Here is an 18,233-nt window from a genome sequence, read left to right as displayed (position 1 = left end):
CAGGCTTGTCTGTAGGAAGACTGATGCATATGTTAACTTGTGTGTCAGGGCTCAAGTATTTTGGGATTCTCAACACATCAGGATGTAATCAAGCATCTTTTTAATATCCACAAAACACTGCAAACATTTCTGAAAGACAGTTATGGAGCAAGTGAATTTACAATAACTGGGAGAAAGAAATTAGGCAACACATTTCTCTCTGCTTGCAGATGTTACCCCAGTAAGCCCAGGCCACAGACCTCAGTTCCCTGAGTTAGTAACAAATAATGTCCCTATGTAAGTGAAAACTAAGATACTACTGATTTCCTAAAGGGGAAATATCTGTTTGTTAGAAAATACATAACTATATTTTGCAAGCACTAGTGTGTAATCAGACTATGATTAGAATTTCAGTTGTGCAGTCTACTGGCAAGGCAACCAATAAGGAGAGGTACGCTGTCATCCTAAACATAGTAATTTATAACAAATTAAACATGCATGTGTGTGTTAATGTGTCATGTAAAGCTGCAAACAGGATTCTCCTGAAGTAATTATGCATTGTTGGGAGATTTAAGCTTTGTTTCCTAATGCATCTAATTGGAAATATTTCTGTCCTGGGATGTAATTTCTATTTATATTATAGTAGGTGATACCACAGATCTATGGTCTGCATTCAAGCGTACAACCAAATCTGCTATTTAAAACTTTAAAAAATTCTGTTCAAATTATATGTTCTTATTCTGTTACTGTGCATTTAGGATTATAGCTATATACAATATTATTTGTACAAAGAAAATGTCAAAGCCCTTCCCTGGCTTCTTATAAACAAAGTGTACAGGTAGTTAAATTTGCAGCAGCACAAAAGCTGAATCCAATATTGCTTTGTTGTGAAATATGACAACACAGTGATTCAGAGTAAGCAGGTCATGTGTTTGTCATCAAGAGTCTTTCAGGAACAAAAGCAAGTTTCAGTGTCATCTTCAGGGAATTGCGTCTCAAACAGACACAGTCCTGTCCTCAGTGTGTTTGTGTTTGTGAGTATGTGTCCACAGTGGGATAGCTGCTCAGTGTCTCAGCACCATAAGTGTCCATATTAAGGTAGCCTGTGGACTGTCCTTTGGGACCTTCAGATGTGATGTCATTGAGAGCCTTTGTCGATCAGCCAAGAAATGTCTCCAGTCCTAAAATGGAAAAAACTGTAATTATACACCTACAGAAGCAAGTTTTGGTAAGTTCAAACTCCAAGTGGCGATTATGAGTGAAATAAGGGGCAAAAAGGAAAAGCTTATATTTGTCCGTACTTGCCCAGGCGTGATAACATCCTTGAGTTTTTTGTTTGCATTATTAGAAATGAAAGACAGATATAAATAGATATAAAAATTAATTATAATAATATTAACAGTTGTGATAAAACATTTAAAGTAAAGTTACCAGCAATGTGTTGCAGCAATGGAACAATTTACTGGGCACGAAAAGCCCTGTCCACAAACTTTGTCTATTATTTACCCAATAGTTTGTTTTAAATTACATAAATGTTATTTATGTAATTTAATATAAATTAATTATGTCATTTAACATTAATTTAATATGTACATAAATTGTAAGGAACATATTAAACTATTAAACATATGTGATAGAAATTTTCCTCTTGGAAGAATTGTAGACAGAAGTCAGCGTCATGAACCATCTCAGTTTAATACATGCCGGCATGGAGAAGAACACATGGATGTTGAGTGTTGTTTCTGACTTGTATCTCTCAAACCCCTTCTATTTATACTCAAACCCAAGAAAGGAACCACCCTCACAAAACATGACTAAAGAAACCAGGTGCATGCAGTTGACAGTCATCACTCTTGTCCCTATCTAGGTTATCTGAAGATGTCAGTTGAGAAGCAGTAAAACCCTTTTCATTGCATCTTTTTGTAGATCTTGTGACCCCAGGATTCACTATCTACGTTGATTTGGCCTTGTAACAACAAAGTGCCTGCTGTGATCTTAAGCATTCCTCTAAACACGGCACACCCTGTGACTTCTTGTCCTCTTTGTGACCTCTTCAATAAGCCCATCTTGGTTGACTGTTTGCCAATTATCTAACCATATGACTAAATTTACTTTATTCCCCCACACATATTAAAATGTAGCATGTAGCATGCAAAACAACAACAGCTCAGTAGTGCTGTACTCTGACATGCTTTCACAATAAGCCAACTAGTTTGACTTGGATAATACTACTAATCCATGTGAATGAAGTCACAAGCTCCACAACCTGAAGTGTTTTCTGACAGCTCGATAACATTCATTTTTTTCTTTACACTACAAACCAGAGAAACCTAAAGAAATTGAAGTAACAGCTTTTTTAACCATGGCCAGATTTAAATCTTGGAAGGAGACTTACTCCACATCTCGTTTCCTGATCATCTTTCCAGATCCTAAGACCTCTGCCACTCGGGATACAATGGGATCATAGTTCATGCTGGCAACTGCTACTACTTCCTCACCTCTATAGATGAAAGAAAAATTAAGAAGCTATCATTTAAACATAAACATAAATATGAAATTATTTTACAAATACACTTAGAAAACACAGTTAAAATACAGCTTCATTAAGATCATTATTAAAAAGAATACATTGTTACCTGGTGTAAAATGCTACAAATCTCAGGTCATCCAAATCTCCTTGTATAATGACATCATCAAATCCATCACCATAACCTATATAAACAATGGAGAAACGAATTTGTGCTTAATTCTCAGACTCAGGCTTATACATTTAGGTGAACAGCTAGATGGCAGTGTCGTAACTACAATTCACAGCAAAGATCAGTTAATTTTGCCTCTTCAGATACAGTATTGCTCTTAACGGCATGTCTGTTTCATAACACTTACAAAATATCAAAGACAAAATACAGGTGGATGAAAAGCAGACATACCTGCATAGCGTATGGTCTTTCCAAACATGGCTGACCAGAAGTAAGGCACAGATTTGATCTCCATGGCTCTGCCCATCATGCTGAGAGCTGCAACCCTTCCTGTAAGCATGTTTGAAAACACAAAATATTTACATGCTTGTCTTTAAGCGTCACCTTGTTACTGTGTGCTGTACACTGCAGTCAACATGAAGCTAAAACACTGACCGTGAACGTGAGCCATTTGCCAGTGAGGGATGTTCACCTTCTTGTTGTTGCGTGGTGGGAAAGGAAACACCACCACATCTCCTCCAGCAAACACCCCGTCACAGTTAGTCTGCATCATCTAGGAGGATGTTCAGAGGAGCAAATGAACAACATGGAACAACAACATTTTAGGTTGCACTTTCTGTTGTCTAGAAAACTTTCCAGAATACCTTGTTGACTGTGATGAAGCCCTTGGTGTCCATGTGGATGCTGCTTTGTTTTAGGAAGTCTGTTGCAGGAACACTTCCTGCAGTTGGAGGAGAACGTAACATAAAAATAATCCAAAACAAGTTTAGTCATCTGCTATAACTGTTTTGTGGACAGATTTTAAAGAAGGTGCTTTTTACATCATGTTTGACATCACCTGTGCTGATGACGCACACGTCTGCCCGCAGGACTTTTCCACTCTTCAGCACCACCTCTTTCAGCTGTGCAACAGGAAAAACAAAGTGTCCAGTCCATGCACTAGACTGTAAATCGATATATTAACAGGTTCCACATTCTCTAAGTTGTTGAACACAAAATGGAGATCATTCTTAAAGGCCCTGAAAACATACAAACATACAAACAAAATCACATCCTACCTAGTATACAGTACACTAAATTTAGTCTCAACAATTTTATGTCCAAAATCTTAGTGTGACTTATGCCCCACAGTCATACCATGAAAACCCAAAGGGACAAACAGTAGTGTCCTTGGTACTGCTCATTTAAACAGTAAACTACTGACTGTCTAGTGCAGGGCATAGTAATACGGAGACATTTCAAACAGCCTCAAAATGGAAAGTGAATTTGTACTGTAGCCATTTAATGCTGTCATAAGTTGACACAGTGTGTTTAATGCTATTTTAGTTAGTTTGCTGTTAATAGTTTTCTGTCTCCTATCTAATGTTCTATCATCAGAGTTTAAAACGGATAGGAAGGTGCTTTCGAGCATCATGTCATGCTGTTTTTCTCTGAATACCTGTCCATGATGGCCAATCATCTCCGACACCTCATTCAGCATGTAGAACTTCACCCTGTTTGCCTCAAATAGCTGCAAACACAACACACACCAAAGGTTTAGTAAACACACGCCCTGCGTGAGCAGTGACTGCTAATGAGAGAATTTGTGGTTGCTGCAGTACTGGCCAGAAAAACACGATTTGCATTTTAATTAAAAGCAAACTTTCCCAGGAGTGAACTCACCTTCATTATGGCTTTCCCTACTTTCTCCCCGAGGGCTTTTTTGAAGGTGACTGACTCAATCCCAATGACAGAGACAGAGTGGGCCTTGTCAGTTAGAGCTGCAGCCACCTCCATACCTGCCAAATCCACAAAAGCAGCACACAATTAATATATGCAGTAGTTAAATTAAAGAAAAAGGACATGAGGCGTCAGTGAATCAATCAATTTAATGAGAAAAAAAACACATGACATTTGTAGTTTCCAGGTTTCTCACTTATCACGCTAAAAGATAAATCTGTAACTGTTTGAGACATGCCAAGGTCAGCTCAAAGTCAGCTGAGTTTGATAAATATGATAAATCTCCACCCTAATTAATACTTATACAAGATATTGCATCAGCATGTATGTGCTTTTATCATGTCTTTGTCAACACAATACCTGCAGTAAGTTAAAGAAACTTTTGAATCAATGCCCAGATCCTGCAACTAGTAACTGTGATGTACCTTTTCTAATGTGGTTTCTGGTGGTTTCATTTGTCACCCATCTTAATCACCACAGACATGTTTATAAATTTGTATTTTCCTCACCAATAAATGATGTTCCCACAATCACAGCATTCTTGTTGTTGGCCAGCCTTGCTATGCTGTTAGCATCGTCAGGCGTCCTGAGGTGAAACACGTTTTTGACGTCTTTGCCTTTGTAGTTCATTGGTTTAGGTCTTTATGGCGGGACATGAAAGCAAATAAGGTGTCGCTTTATTATTTATAATTAGCTGCTTGATTGTGAAATAAGTGTTTTCCTTACTTGCTTCCTGTAGCAATAAAGAGGTTCCTGTACTCCATCGTCACGCCATCTTCAAAGGTCACAGTTCGTGTTTTAACATCTATTGCCACAGCCTAAAACAAATATTGTCGAGTTAAAAAGTCATACAAAGATGTACTCACTCTAATGTGCTCCAGGTGAATTTGATACCAGCAGCATGTTTGAAATAGTAACAAAAGACTGAAAAGTTGTGAATTGTTTAAAAAGCATTTGGTGGACTTAACAGGTCAGTGTCATGATAAAAAGAGCATTGTAGAGAAACTGTCTTTCACAAGTAAGGATGGAATTCAACAATTCAACAACTCAAGAATTACTTTTCTAAACATCAAATTAAAATGTATTTGGGGATTTCATCCATGTTACAAAAAATAAATCTATGAATGCAAGAGACAGGCCCAAAAACCAACACTGAATGTCTGTGCTCTTTGTGCCCTCGGGCAGCACCGGATTAAAAACAGACATGATTCTGTATTGGAAAGTACTGGATGGGTTCAGGAACACCTGTGAAAACAATTGTCGGGGAACACAGTTGGTCGCTGCATCCAAAAATGCAGGTTAGAACTGATGAAAATGTAAACTAGTATATAAATAAGTTCCCAAAAACGTCTCTAAACATATGCAGTAGATTGAGACAAACTAGAAAACTCTTCTGTGGTTTGAAGAATCAACATTTTAAATCATGGATGCCGTGTCTTCAAAGCTGGAGAGGAAAGGGATCATCCGACTTGTTTTCTTCCACAGGTTTGGGAGCAACATATGCCTCTTTCCAGACAACCTTTTTTTTGAGGAAGGCCTTGTTTATTTCAGCAACCAAATGCCACAGCTGTGCTCCTTAAACTGCAGACTAAGCTGTCTGCACTCCAGACTTGTAGCCCACAGAAAACATTTGGAGCTTTATGAAACAAATATATGACGATGGAGGACCTGAACTGTTGAGCAACTGAAATCCTATTATAATAAAGATTGGAAAATAATCACTTTTAAATTAAAATAGCAGGTGAAACATATTGATGGTATCAAGTTCACTGAATCAAATGTATTAACATTTACAACGTTGTCTTTTTACTTCTTTCAATCAAAATTAGGTTTTAAAACGCATTAGATTCTTAGATTATTTACATTTTACACACACACACACACACACACATATATATATATATATGTGTGTGTGTGTGTGTGTGTGTGTATATATATATATATATATTTTTTTATTTTTTTTTTTTATTTATTTATTTAGTATTTTTGTCATTAACCATCACTAATGACTCTTCACCTCTTTGTCTGTGAACAGCTCAATGTCGTGGTCCTGCAGGAAGTCCGTGGAGCGCAATCTCAGCTGCTCGGCTGTGCTGTCTAGGGACTAAGGTTAACAAGAGTGTTGAGAATGCCAATTAAAAATAATAACAAAGAAAAAAACCACTCAACCTCTCAACGTGGATGAGAGGTTATTCATTGTGCTCAGAATAAATGAAAATCTGAATATCTATATTTCTACACGAGCCATTTTGTTCAAATATTTGCTGCTGTTAAGTGTTTAGCTGTTCCTCAAAGAGCTCCTGTTTTAGCTCCACTGACGGAAGCATCACCTCTCTAGTCTGTTATGTAATTTTCTTGGCAAAGTCAGTCCTGCCTCATTTTATGTGGTCAGGGTCTGCGTACAAACCTTACTCAGTTTAGGCCTGTCATATGGAGGGTGTATGTCCATGGTGCACATGACAATGCGATCAGTGAAGCCCTCTTGTCTCAGTGTCTCTGCGCACACTAGACCTGCTGGACCTGTAGACAAATTCACAATTTCAATAAAAAGATAAGCATTAAATGAATGAAGAAAGGCCAAATCACACAAACCTGAGCCAATGATGACAACGTGGCTGAAGCCTGTGGTGGAGTTAAGGACTGCTGAACATCGGGCCATGGGCTTTGACCGTTTCTGTGACTGTAGAGCCTGAGAATGTTTTAAAAGGATCTCAGATAATCACCTTATTTTCCTAAATACTCTAAATAATGCACTTTCTATTTCTTGTTACCTGTTTGTTTGCACGAATAATCACCTTGTCCTTTTCAACTCTGACCTGGAGCCAAAAGATATGATTAGTGTGTACACTCTTTAATAGTGCTTAGAGACATGAGAAAGCAGGGCATGTGTTAAGAGACAACAGCAGCGAGGACGAGCACCTGGAAGGTAGGCAGGCTGTCTAAACCAGGGAAATCCTCTATGTCTCCTGTTGCGATGTTAAAACATGCACCGTGCCAGGGACAACGCACATGGCCTTTGGATAACACACCTGGAATAACAAAATGACAGGCACATATGACAAATGGATGATATACAGTATATTACTGACACTGTTAAACATAGAGTAACTGAAACATATCACTCACCTTTGACCAAGGGTGCCCCATAGTGTGGACATTTGTGACCCAAGGCTGAGAATTCCCCATGTTCTTTGATCAGCAATGCTCTCCCGCTTCCCAAGTCAACCTCTCGCATCCTGCCAACACACAAAAACAGCCGGCTTTGTGTCTACGTTTGTGGCTAAAACATCATTTGGACAGGTTAAAACAACCTGGAAGAAAAAGGTTCTAACAGCAGAGTCGCATTAGGACGACAGCTGCAGGTAGAGCTTACTGTACGTGCTGCAATTTAAGAGGTAACACTACCTATCATAGGACTGTCAAAGCACAGTTCACCCATAATAAATGTAAACCGAAATTCTTGGTAAACACCAAGGGTGGCAAATTTAGTGGATGGAACATTTTTGACAGTTTGCCTCTTACAAATAAAATTTGAATTCATTGGCGATAAAACTCACCCTTTCGCAGTTTGTGCACACAGGATTTTACTCATAAAAACTTGGTCTGTGGTGACGAGTAGTATATGGCAGTTAACGTACAACTTTGCAAACTGGCATTACTGAGTGAGTTTTACAAACCTCTAAAGCCAGTCTACTGGTGATACAGCAGGTTTTTAGTTTTTAAGTATGTTACAATTTTTAATTGTGTCTGCTGTTCAGAAAAAAACCTGTTTGCTTACTTCCAGTATGCACTGCACTGAACATTTAATATGCTGAAAATGAAGCGTGTTAGTCCTCTCTGCTGGATAACTCTGAAACTCTGCACTGCTTCTAAATTAATGTGGATATATTGTTAGCATTCCTGTCCTTAAATTAAAATGTTAACTTACATGCTTTGGGATTCATTATCACTAAAATGTGTTTTTCATTAACATTTGTGTATCCGTGCAGTTGTACACAGGAGCATATTTTCCTCTATTTATAAGAATGTAGGCTGTGGGTGTATTGAAAAAGTTCTTACTGTCCATTTTCCAGATCTTTAACATGACAGACAGAGGCCTCTACATAGTCCCGTGGTTTGTGGTAGAGGGGTAGTTGAGCAGAGTCATCATCGGACCCGTGTCCTAGGGCTCCGTTAGGTCTACAATCTGCAAAGGGACTCGCTTTGCCATTAGGTGACAGCCCATCCAACTCTTTTTCTTTCTCCAGGAGAGAGAGCTCCACTTTGACTTCAACTGCACAACACATACATGTTTCACTCAGGAAAAGTCGACTGAACACACAGCACAATCATGTTAGCAGTAAAATGGAGCTATTAAAGCATGAATAGAATGGAAAGCTGTTTAAGAAATATTAACACATAATTAATCATCAGTGGAAAGCATGATTCCTTTAGACATACCCCCTGTTATTTTGTTACTGTCTCCCTCCAGTGCACTGGAAGAGCAGTTGGCCTTTCAGCTGGGAGAGACGTCTACAACTTTGGGACAAACTGAGTCTGACAGCTCCACAATGTAAACAAATGAAAATGGGAAGCAGGCTAAGGCAATAGTGTGTTAGGACAACCTTGCCCTCTTTTCTTTTCTTTATTCTTTTCTTTTCCGCCTTCTTTAAAATACCATAATTACAGTTATTATTCAGTTAATCAACAATCAATATAAATCCAGATGTTCATGAAGATGTTCATAAAGAAAATTACACATAGACGGAAAAGCATCATTATGCAGAAATGCTGTTGCTATTTGCACAAGATTACAGAGATGTTATCTGGGAAATACACAGAAAAAGAAAAAAAATGCACTGTAAATTTAAAACAATTAACCAGTTATTCATTTATCTCTCAAACTGTAATTAAATAAAATCTAAATATGATTTGATAACAATACTTTTCAGTGTTAAACGGATGCTTATAGAGCGCTTTTATCCAAAGCACTTTACAATGTCGCTTCGCATTTACCCATTCACACATGCCCTCACACGCCAGTGGCAGTGGTTGTCATGCAAGGGGCTCACCTTACCCACCGGGAGCAACTTGGGGTTCAGTGTCTTGCCCAAAGACACTTCGACACATAGCCAGGAGGGACTGGGAATCGTGCCACTGACCCTGTGGTCCATGGACGACTGCCTTACCAACTGAGCTACAGCCATCACAACGTTGGAATAATTCCTTTAAATGAGGAGATTTTCCTCTATTAACAGAAAACATTTAAGAACAACTTAAACAATCTATGTTTTGTATACATTTTAATATTGCTGCTTTACTAAAGACAGACTATAGCACAGCAGAGTCTTATGTGAGATGTTTAGTTGTCTTTAAAGATGTGATGTGCTGCCATTGGGTTTTTTTTTTGTTTTGTGAACCTTAAGAAATGGTTGTGTAACTCTTTTTTCACTGCAGCAGCCTTTATCTGTTCGGCTGGAAAAATGTGCTGATCATCCAGTTCTTACACAGTAATCTGACTGGAATTTTCTCCTGCTGAGCAAGTCTTAATTAAAATCAATGGAAAATCATAATAGTGAGTGCATTTGCAGGAGAAAAGAAAGAAAACTCTTTCCCACAGCTGAAGAGAATCTCTAAACTCTGCTGTAATATCTGCAGCAAAATGGGACATTACCTTGCCGTGGCTACATTTGACAACTACAAAAACCTAATCTGGTTTAGAACACTCTCCAAAAAGGTTTCTGAAAAGCTTTTTTTTTAAAGTGTTTAAAGCATCAACATATATTTTATTTACTTGATCCTCAAAGTATAATTAGCTGTATTTTTCTACCTTTTTTGCAGTTCTTCACATTTTTATGCAAATGAAGAGGGCAGCGTGCCATGTATAAATGCTCTCCCTCCCTCGCTCTGTAGATCAGGTCACGTTGCCAATTTACTCTCACTAACACAAATGTATTGCTACATAATGTGTTTGACGTTTATTCAGTAATCCTACATTTATACTTCACACTTCAATTTAAGGCCTCAAAGCAGACAACCTTTACATTTTGAATACTAGGCTTACTTTTACCAGTCTAATGCCAAAGATTATGCTTTGAACCTGTAAGTGACTCCACCCCATAAGCCAGGACTTTGGAGGATTTTATCTGGATAGTTACAGGAGTGGCTTCCTGAAGCCACACTGTTGTAACGTTGTTCCATGATCTAAGTAGTGAGAGAAATAAATCTCTTTCACCAGACAGGTGTGTGTCAAAACTGATTGTGGTCTCAGAATTATTTACATACTTTAGTGATGGGGGTATTCTTATTAAGCATATGTCTGAGTTGAATATTACTAGTCATTACAAACTTCAACTATTATAAAATCTGGTTTGACTTAAAAAGTATCGGATGAAGAAAACTGTAAAATGACTCACTGTAAGAATGTGTCTTATAGTCTATGGGTGATGTTAAGCTACGTTGTTCACCACACCTCTCCTAGTTTTAGCAAAGCAAAATAAACATCTTTGTTTGGCCATTCAATTACTATAAATCAATGTATTTATCAGGAACACTGAGAACTACCTTCATTCATGTTTTCTACTTCAGTTTTGGCTCCTGTAATTTCTCAAGGTCTCTTGAATTACTTTTTTCCGCCCTTATTGGTTTTCCTCATTGTCTATATACTAGGTTGGCAGTTTATTAGGTACACATAGCGAAAACGAATCCACTCTAATACCAGAGTCCTGCAATAAGATGAGTAGGTTAAACAACAGAAATACTTTTTAGCACAACACAATGTACCTAAACAGCAGCTCTAACTGCAGCCTCCAAAATGCCCACAGAGTTGAACCAATGTCTCTGAAAATGTTCCAACAAAACTATACGGAATCACTTTCATAAAGGGAGAATTTTTGCAGAACTGTTGTGTTAGACTGCATTCACTTCACCCAAATGTACCTAATAAAGTGACAGCATACCAATCATCATTTGATCCATTTTAATACATTTCTATGTCTGTTTTGCGTTATATTGATTCCATTGATAGCTGCTCTAGAATGTGTGGTAAAAATTAGCTGAAATTGTGCTACAAAAAGTTTTCTCTGTCTTTTCAATGTCTCTTTGTGGGCTTCATTATAATTGTTAATAGCTTAGTTTAGTGTCCTTACGTAATATATAAAATATGGGCTGAGCTGTTGCTCAGCTGGTAGAGTGGCCGCCTACCGACCATAGGGTCGGAAGTTCGCTCCCTGCTCTTCCAGACCAGCCCATCCCCAGCCCGGTAGAAGTTAAGGTAGGGTTGCATCAGGAAGGGCATCCATCATAAAACAAACTGTGCCAAATAGACATGCTGACAAATAATCTGCTGTGGGGACCCTGAACTCACGAGATAAGCCAGAAGAGCAAAAAAAAGGTAAATATGTAAAATCTTTGGAACAGTCTAAATCTTTCTCACTGTGTGAAATACTGTTTCATGAATATTTCTGTTAAGTAGCTGCTGACTGTTGGTGGTTTGAATTCACACTGTGACAGACACTGACTTGTTCGTCATCAGACTCCTGACAGCCAGCAATCATTATTGCATCATGAATATAGAAACAACTACTCCCTCATGTTTGTCTTTTCAATTCACGTGATGCAATTTGTGCTTTGATGTCAAAGTTCTGTATCAGTACAGCGGGAAATGGAGACTTGTGTGCATGATAGCTTATGTCTTAGCCTGCTAGCACTGAAATAGATACACATACAGTGTCATATTTTGATACTGGTGTCTCAGTAGCAAAATCCTCTTGAGCAAAGAAACCACAGAGAGCATTAGGATTCCTCCCACAAAAAACCCTATATTGCAATCAGAGGCTGAGCGGATGTAAAACAGGATTTGGAAGTAGTGGGTAGCTTCAAATTGAACAAACTATGACTAAATATATATTTATTAAAAATAAATGATCTGTACATGGGGGAGTTGTTTTTTCAGCTAAATTTATTGTCATTGTTAAAATGTTTAATGGACAACAATGCATGGTACTGTATTATTGAAAAGAACTCAAAGAACTCTTCTTACTGCCTATTAGACCAATATTCCCTCTACCTTATCTTTACAACTACTACATGCACTGATGAGAAGAGTGTTATAATACAAAGGAGTTTCTTGCTTTAAAAACATCAATTTCGATTACAGTATTTTATAAGTGGTTATGCTGACATTTCAATAATGTAATATGCAACAAAAAGTGAAAACATATTAATTATCATTGCAATTATGTCAAATGTAAAACCCAGCTCTTCGAGAAATAGACTAGCAGGAAACTACGTTCGGCGAGGGTAAAAACAACACGGACACATTATAATATTTACCAATCGAGTACAGCAGCAATACACAGTTATTTCAACATACCTTTAAACAAATTTTAACAATAATTAAACACTAGAATTTGTTGTATAATAGTTAATCAGAGAAAGAGTACTCCTGCACAAGCTGCTATTCTGCTTATTTGGTGTTTTTGTTTAAACTGAACTCACCAGGTTGAGGGAGAGAGCATATAGGCAAACGTCTTGGTTACCTGGTTTGGGTTTGGAGAAGCATCCTCCCATGGTGGGCCCAAGATTGAGGCACCCCCAGGAAGAGGGAGGGAGGAGGGGGAGAGGGAGGGGAGGCGTAGTCAGATCCTTGGGCTGAGCTGCTTTGTAGGGAGGTAATGATAACACAGAAACGTGTGCATGAGATCCTGCAGGTCCAAGCTGGCCATCGCACACGTCAGCTCCTCCACATAATCTGCATGGACAGAGGGCACAGCATCGTCAATAACACACGCAGCACTGATTACCTGAGTGTAAAGTCTAATAACAAGATGAATAGTGTCATGATGTAAGAGGTTAAACTGTTATTGCTGTTATATTTATCCATTTTAACAAACTGTCTAGTTTGTGGATCCTTTCAGTTTGACATTTCAGATTTCATTTAGAGTTATATCTTTCAAACTGACCAAACCCTCATGTGTCCAAACTTTTTTATGATTCCTTTTATTGTAGTCACAGTCACTGATTGTGTTTGTGCTACTTATCAGTAAAAAAAGAGGCTGATGTTGCACTGAAGGGGCTGAAGGGCACAAGCTCAAACTGTTGCGGAGAACCAGTTAAAATATTTTCTCTGTGTGTCTTTGTAAAATGTTAGTTCTTATAAATACGAAGCAAATGTGTTAATTGGGAACATTTGCACACACATTGTTACCTTTGCTCATGCATATAACATGGGAAACCGTTAAATATTAACAGCACTCCGACACCTATTAACTTTCTCGTCACATTGCACTTTAAAGAGAAGCAGGGGCCCCTTGAGTTTCAACATCCCCATTTTTTTCTGTTGCCACGTTGCCCTCGCATTTCTGCCAGCTCTGGTATTTCACCCTCACATATAGTAGCTAGCGACTCACAGAGCAGTGGATGCTATGAACCTGAGCAGACACAGGATAGCCGGTGTATCACTCAACATGGTGCAATCCATCACCAAATTTTCCTTTTGAGGTACAATCAAAAGAACTGCTTGATATTCCGAGCACATGTTAATGTGCTTGAACTACAGAAAAACAAGTGTGCAGTGTTGAATGGAGCACTACTTAGAAAAAGGTTCCTTGAGAGCAAACGATAAATGGAAAAAACACTGCCAAACAGCCAAAACACTGCAGTTGAGAAAGAATCTTAACTATGTGTTTGCTTAGGGTGAGTGAAAGCAATCACATACATTTACTTAAGTGCTATGTGAGTATAATTGTGAAAGTAAGGTGCTTGTATCTATCAAATTTCATGCCACTTCTTAGATTCCAATACATTGGGGAAATAGGTTTTACTTCACTACATCTCTTTGACGCCAGCTAGTGAATTTACAGATTTTATGCAAAGAAAATAAAACACATTTAGATGCTAATAATAATTAAACACTGTTAAAAGTTAAATCAGTGATAACCAACCTTACAAAAACAAAGAGTAGGTTGAGCCCCTTGTCACATGTGTCGGACTGTCATCACTCCCATTCCCATCACTTTCCCTCTAAACGTCTTTGATGGTACCAATTAAACTGAAACTGTTTCCTGTCCAAAAGGTAAAGTGACAAAAAACACTGTTACAGATTTTATGTTGTAGAATTTCGTAGTTCCTTCTTTCCTTCCATCTTAAATTATCTCATGGCCCCTCAGATTCATCTTGTGACCATTCAGAGGGGCATGACCCCTATGTTGGGAACCACAGGACTAAACAACCAAACTGTTTATATGGCAAATAAAACTAACTTTTGAATGTTTGAGACATCTCTCTCTTGCTCAACAGGTTGTTGTAAGTAACATAAATACAAATTATGGTACACAAGTAAATTATTGCCAATCATCATTTGCGGCTCCAATATGTTGTCAGATTTAACACATGGAACATCTCCCAGCAGTGGAAAACCTTTTTTTTGGATGGTGTTCCTGCACTATTCATCCAAATCTCTGTGCCAAGCACTTATATTTTCCCGCATTCAGTCAAAAGCCAAGTTAATGCTGCAGAGCCTTTGATGTTATGTGTTTTACTAAATACATTGAGCGACATATTAAACCATTACTGTGATTGCTGAGTGAAGTTTTTTCCTTGTTGGACCTTTAATAATTTGTCATTACTAAAAATTTCATGAACAACAAAGTGGACCGTAAAGAGCGGCCATCCTGGAGTTTCAGCAAGTCCAAGATATTTTGTGCAAAAGGAAAGTAGGTTAAGCAGATTTGGTCCTCACAACACATGACGCAGGTCCTGCTTTCTCGCTGCTGGGCCTGTCCCCAAGCAGTGCTAATAATACTGCAAACAAGCTGTCAGTTTCACTGACTCGCTGACAGATATAATACTTGTTACTGGAATGTTAACGGGGAGAATTAGCACAATGCAGCTCCTATAGCTGATGATGTGGAGGTCGGTCTATGGACAAGCTGAGGCCAAAAAAGCAGCAAAGTGGCTGCAGGGTGAGGGTCACAAGAATCAGAAAGAACTATCACTCTTTACTCGAAACAACGCCTCCTCTCAGAACAAAAGGTCTTGGCGCCGACATGTAGACACAGAATATATCCACTTATTCCTCACAACAAACCCAAGCAGCACAGAAAAAGAAGTCTCAACACTCATATGTAATAAACACAGTGGACATTTAATCACTTCCTGTTAATTATCTTTGACTTTACTGCACTTTCTGGCCCCTGGACATGTAGGTATGCACGGTTTAGAGAACAAGCTGCTGGTTAAGTAGCTCACTTACCTCCTAATGATTGAAATTCTGTTACATTCAAACTCTAACTTAGCCTGTATAGTATTTGCCTGTAGGCACTGTGATCCTCAGCTGATAAGGGACAAGAGCTCACAACTCTTAACATGTGACCACAACTCTTCTTCCTCACTCACAGTTTAATACAAGATAAGGACAAAGAATCAACCACTGATTGCATAAACTGGCTGTAACGCAGAAGTGTTCTCTTATCAAGCCATTAGTGGATAATAATTTTGTTTACTGCTGGTTAAATGAAGTGTGTAAAAGATGAGGAGGGTGAAAATGTTAGCGTTTTGGCATTTCTGCATTTCTTATTTTAAACATTCACCATGGAAGGACACAGAAGGGATGGGAGAGGTAAGTAGGTGTCCCACGCCATGTTTAAAGTTAGATGAAAGCCAGACTAGTCACCTGGATGTTCCCTGAATTACCAAGAAAGTGTGGAATTACTTCTGTTTACACTATGAAAGAAAAAAAGCAGATTACAATCATCACAATCCCCATTTAAGAAGCTCCAACATGTGTGAAAATCATGAGTACTGACTAAGTTTTTCTCATCATCCTTGACCATGTTTGTGGTAGTGGACAACGGGAGATACAAGTGATGTGACAACAGCTCCATGTGGCTACAAACAGTGGATTGTTAACTAACAGCATCCAGGAACACTTTTGAAAACTGAAAGCAATGTATAATATGTGAATCTAGTTTTTATTTTATTTTTTAAATTAAAGCTTTAAACAAACCTTCAGTGTTAAGAATAGTACTTACTGTGGGTACGGCGTGGCTCAAGAAAACAAAGTTCATATTGTCATTTATCACTGGAGTTTTTCAAGAAGCTGAATTTTGAGTTGCTTTATATGAACCCAAAGCTGGTGAACAATGGCACTATCAGGTCATTTTGCTGCTGCTTTGAGCAATAACCTCTCCTTGATGTCATGGAAAACTAGAATCGTGGTTTACAGAGGGGTGTACACCCCTTCAGAGGAGCTGTAAATTGTAAATTCAGTAAAATACTGCACCAGAGTAGTGTACACAATTGTCCAGGGAAGAGTGCAGCAAATCTCAAACAACTTTCATTCAAGTGCATGGCAGAGAAAATATCTACACTGGAAGAGAGCAGTATAGTCACACACACACACACACACACACACACACACACGTCTCATATTAAAAAGCAGTAAAGCAGTAAACTTAATTTCCCTGATTGTAATGGAAATAAATCAGCTTACCAGTGTACATGGAGCAGGTGCACTGAGATCCAGTCAAGCTCCCTGGTACTGAGCTTCCCCTGTGGAGCACGGTAGCATATTAGCACATGGGTCTCCTAACAATCATGCCCCTCTCCGGGATTGGCTCTTTACACTCGAGTATTCCCTGTGTCCCAGCTCCTCTTTACCCTCCTCCGCTCTCCTCTTCAGCCTCTTGATGCAGCAGAGACTCCGGTGTGTGTGTGTGTGTGTGTGTGTGTGTGTTTGTGTGTGTCTCTTGCAGAGCCCCCCTCCAGCAGAGCAGACTAAACCGACTAATCGGAGAGTAGCTGTCTTTTACTGGTGGAGCCTGCAAATGCAGCAAGGAGGACCTTCGCCAGTCTCCCAGCTGTATGCAGTATTGATGGAGTTGCTGAGGGGATGCTAACACAGCATGAATTCTCACTGTTCCCTGCTCTCGTGCTCTTACCCCTCCTCTCTCTTTCCTAAACAAACTCTTTCTCTCTCTCTCTTTCTCTCCGCTAGCTGGTTTTTCTGTTCAGGACCTTTCAGCCTTGCCTTCAGATGTCAAAGACTTAACTTACCAGTGAAGCCTGATCAAAGACTTGCTGCTCTCCCCGCTGCACTGCATGCTCTGAATGTCCACTTACCACTTTGTCTGTGTACTGTGCATGCTTTGTACTGCAAGTCTGTCTATGAGCTATTGTTAAAACTAACAAGTCTGACATTTCTTGTATTTTATAGACTTCTCTTCGAGCCTTTAGACATCTGCAGGCTATAAACTTAAAATCTGCTCTTTGTGTATGTGCATGTATGTGTGTGCACTGTGTATTAGTCACACTGTAGGGACAAAATGTAAATATATGACATATAGGCAAGTAGTGGTCATTGTTAAAGTTATGGTAAGTCTCCAGCAAATAACTAAATGTCCCCCAAGTGTGTGTGTGTGTGTGTGTGTGTGTGTGTGTGTGTGTGTGTGTGTGTGTGTGTGTGTGTGTGTGTTCGACCTTCAGTGTGTGCAGCAGGGGGAGAAAGAGTGAAAGTGCAGTTGGTGCAGTAAATCCTAGTTTCAGTCAGGGGGTAGGGTGGAGCAGGATTAAAAAGGTATACAGGGTCTTATAGAAATGAGCTCCCAAGATATTTCCATTCCTTATGCTCCCACAGGGGAGGGGAATGTGCCCCCTCCCCGTGGAGGCAAAAAACTGCTGTGAGCAAGTCTTATACCTAAGAGCTCCAAATTAATTTCTATGGAAATTATGAGAGCAGTGACACAGGATGATTGTGTGTGATTTTCTGTCTGAAAGCAAAAAACTAATAAATCAAGTGATTCCCCGACACTCACACGGACTAAATAGTGACTATTTCTACAATGTACTGACAGCTGA

General features: G+C 38.9%; 1 protein-coding gene across 5 annotated transcripts; it reads right to left on the bottom strand.

The window, feature by feature from the left end:
* Window positions 1–83: 83 nt before the first annotated feature.
* LOC137136388 (apoptosis-inducing factor 3) lies at window positions 84–17,293 on the bottom strand. 5 transcript variants are annotated; one of them, XM_067521695.1, is made up of 22 exons: window positions 16,870–17,293; window positions 14,321–14,440; window positions 12,917–13,128; window positions 8,457–8,670; window positions 7,524–7,633; window positions 7,317–7,426; window positions 7,169–7,213; window positions 6,990–7,086; window positions 6,805–6,917; window positions 6,415–6,501; window positions 5,124–5,215; window positions 4,907–5,037; window positions 4,341–4,456; window positions 4,117–4,188; window positions 3,517–3,580; window positions 3,323–3,399; window positions 3,114–3,231; window positions 2,910–3,008; window positions 2,616–2,691; window positions 2,375–2,479; window positions 1,281–1,301; window positions 84–1,160 (listed from the first exon to the last, which is right to left on the bottom strand). In XM_067521695.1, the coding sequence occupies exons 3-22, from the start codon at window positions 12,945–12,947 to the stop codon at window positions 1,118–1,120; spliced, it is 1,821 nt and encodes a 606-aa protein (XP_067377796.1). In that variant the 5' UTR covers window positions 12,948–13,128; window positions 14,321–14,440; window positions 16,870–17,293; the 3' UTR covers window positions 84–1,117. The 5 variants fall into 5 exon arrangements, with proteins under 5 accessions (XP_067377796.1, XP_067377797.1, XP_067377795.1 ...); XM_067521696.1 differs by lacking the exon at window positions 16,870–17,293 and adding an exon at window positions 16,051–16,069; XM_067521694.1 differs by lacking the exon at window positions 14,321–14,440.
* Window positions 17,294–18,233: the final 940 nt, after the last annotated feature.

The sequence above is a fragment of the Channa argus genome, chromosome 11, assembly GCF_033026475.1.
Source record: "Channa argus isolate prfri chromosome 11, Channa argus male v1.0, whole genome shotgun sequence".
Lineage (NCBI taxonomy): Eukaryota > Metazoa > Chordata > Actinopteri > Anabantiformes > Channidae > Channa > Channa argus.
This window is presented reverse-complemented; position numbering and strand designations above follow the sequence as displayed.

Coding starts and splice junctions, on each gene's coding strand:
- LOC137136388 (XM_067521695.1), bottom strand. CDS start 12,947: ATGGGAGGATGCTTCTCCAAACCCAAACCAG. Junction 6,502..6,804: donor ACAGGCCTAAACTGAGTAAG/GTTTGTACGCAG, acceptor TGTTAACCTTAG/TCCCTAGACAGCACAGCCGA. Junction 1,302..2,374: donor ATCAGGAAACGAGATGTGGA/GTAAGTCTCCTT, acceptor AAAAAACTCAAG/GATGTTATCACGCCTGGGCA.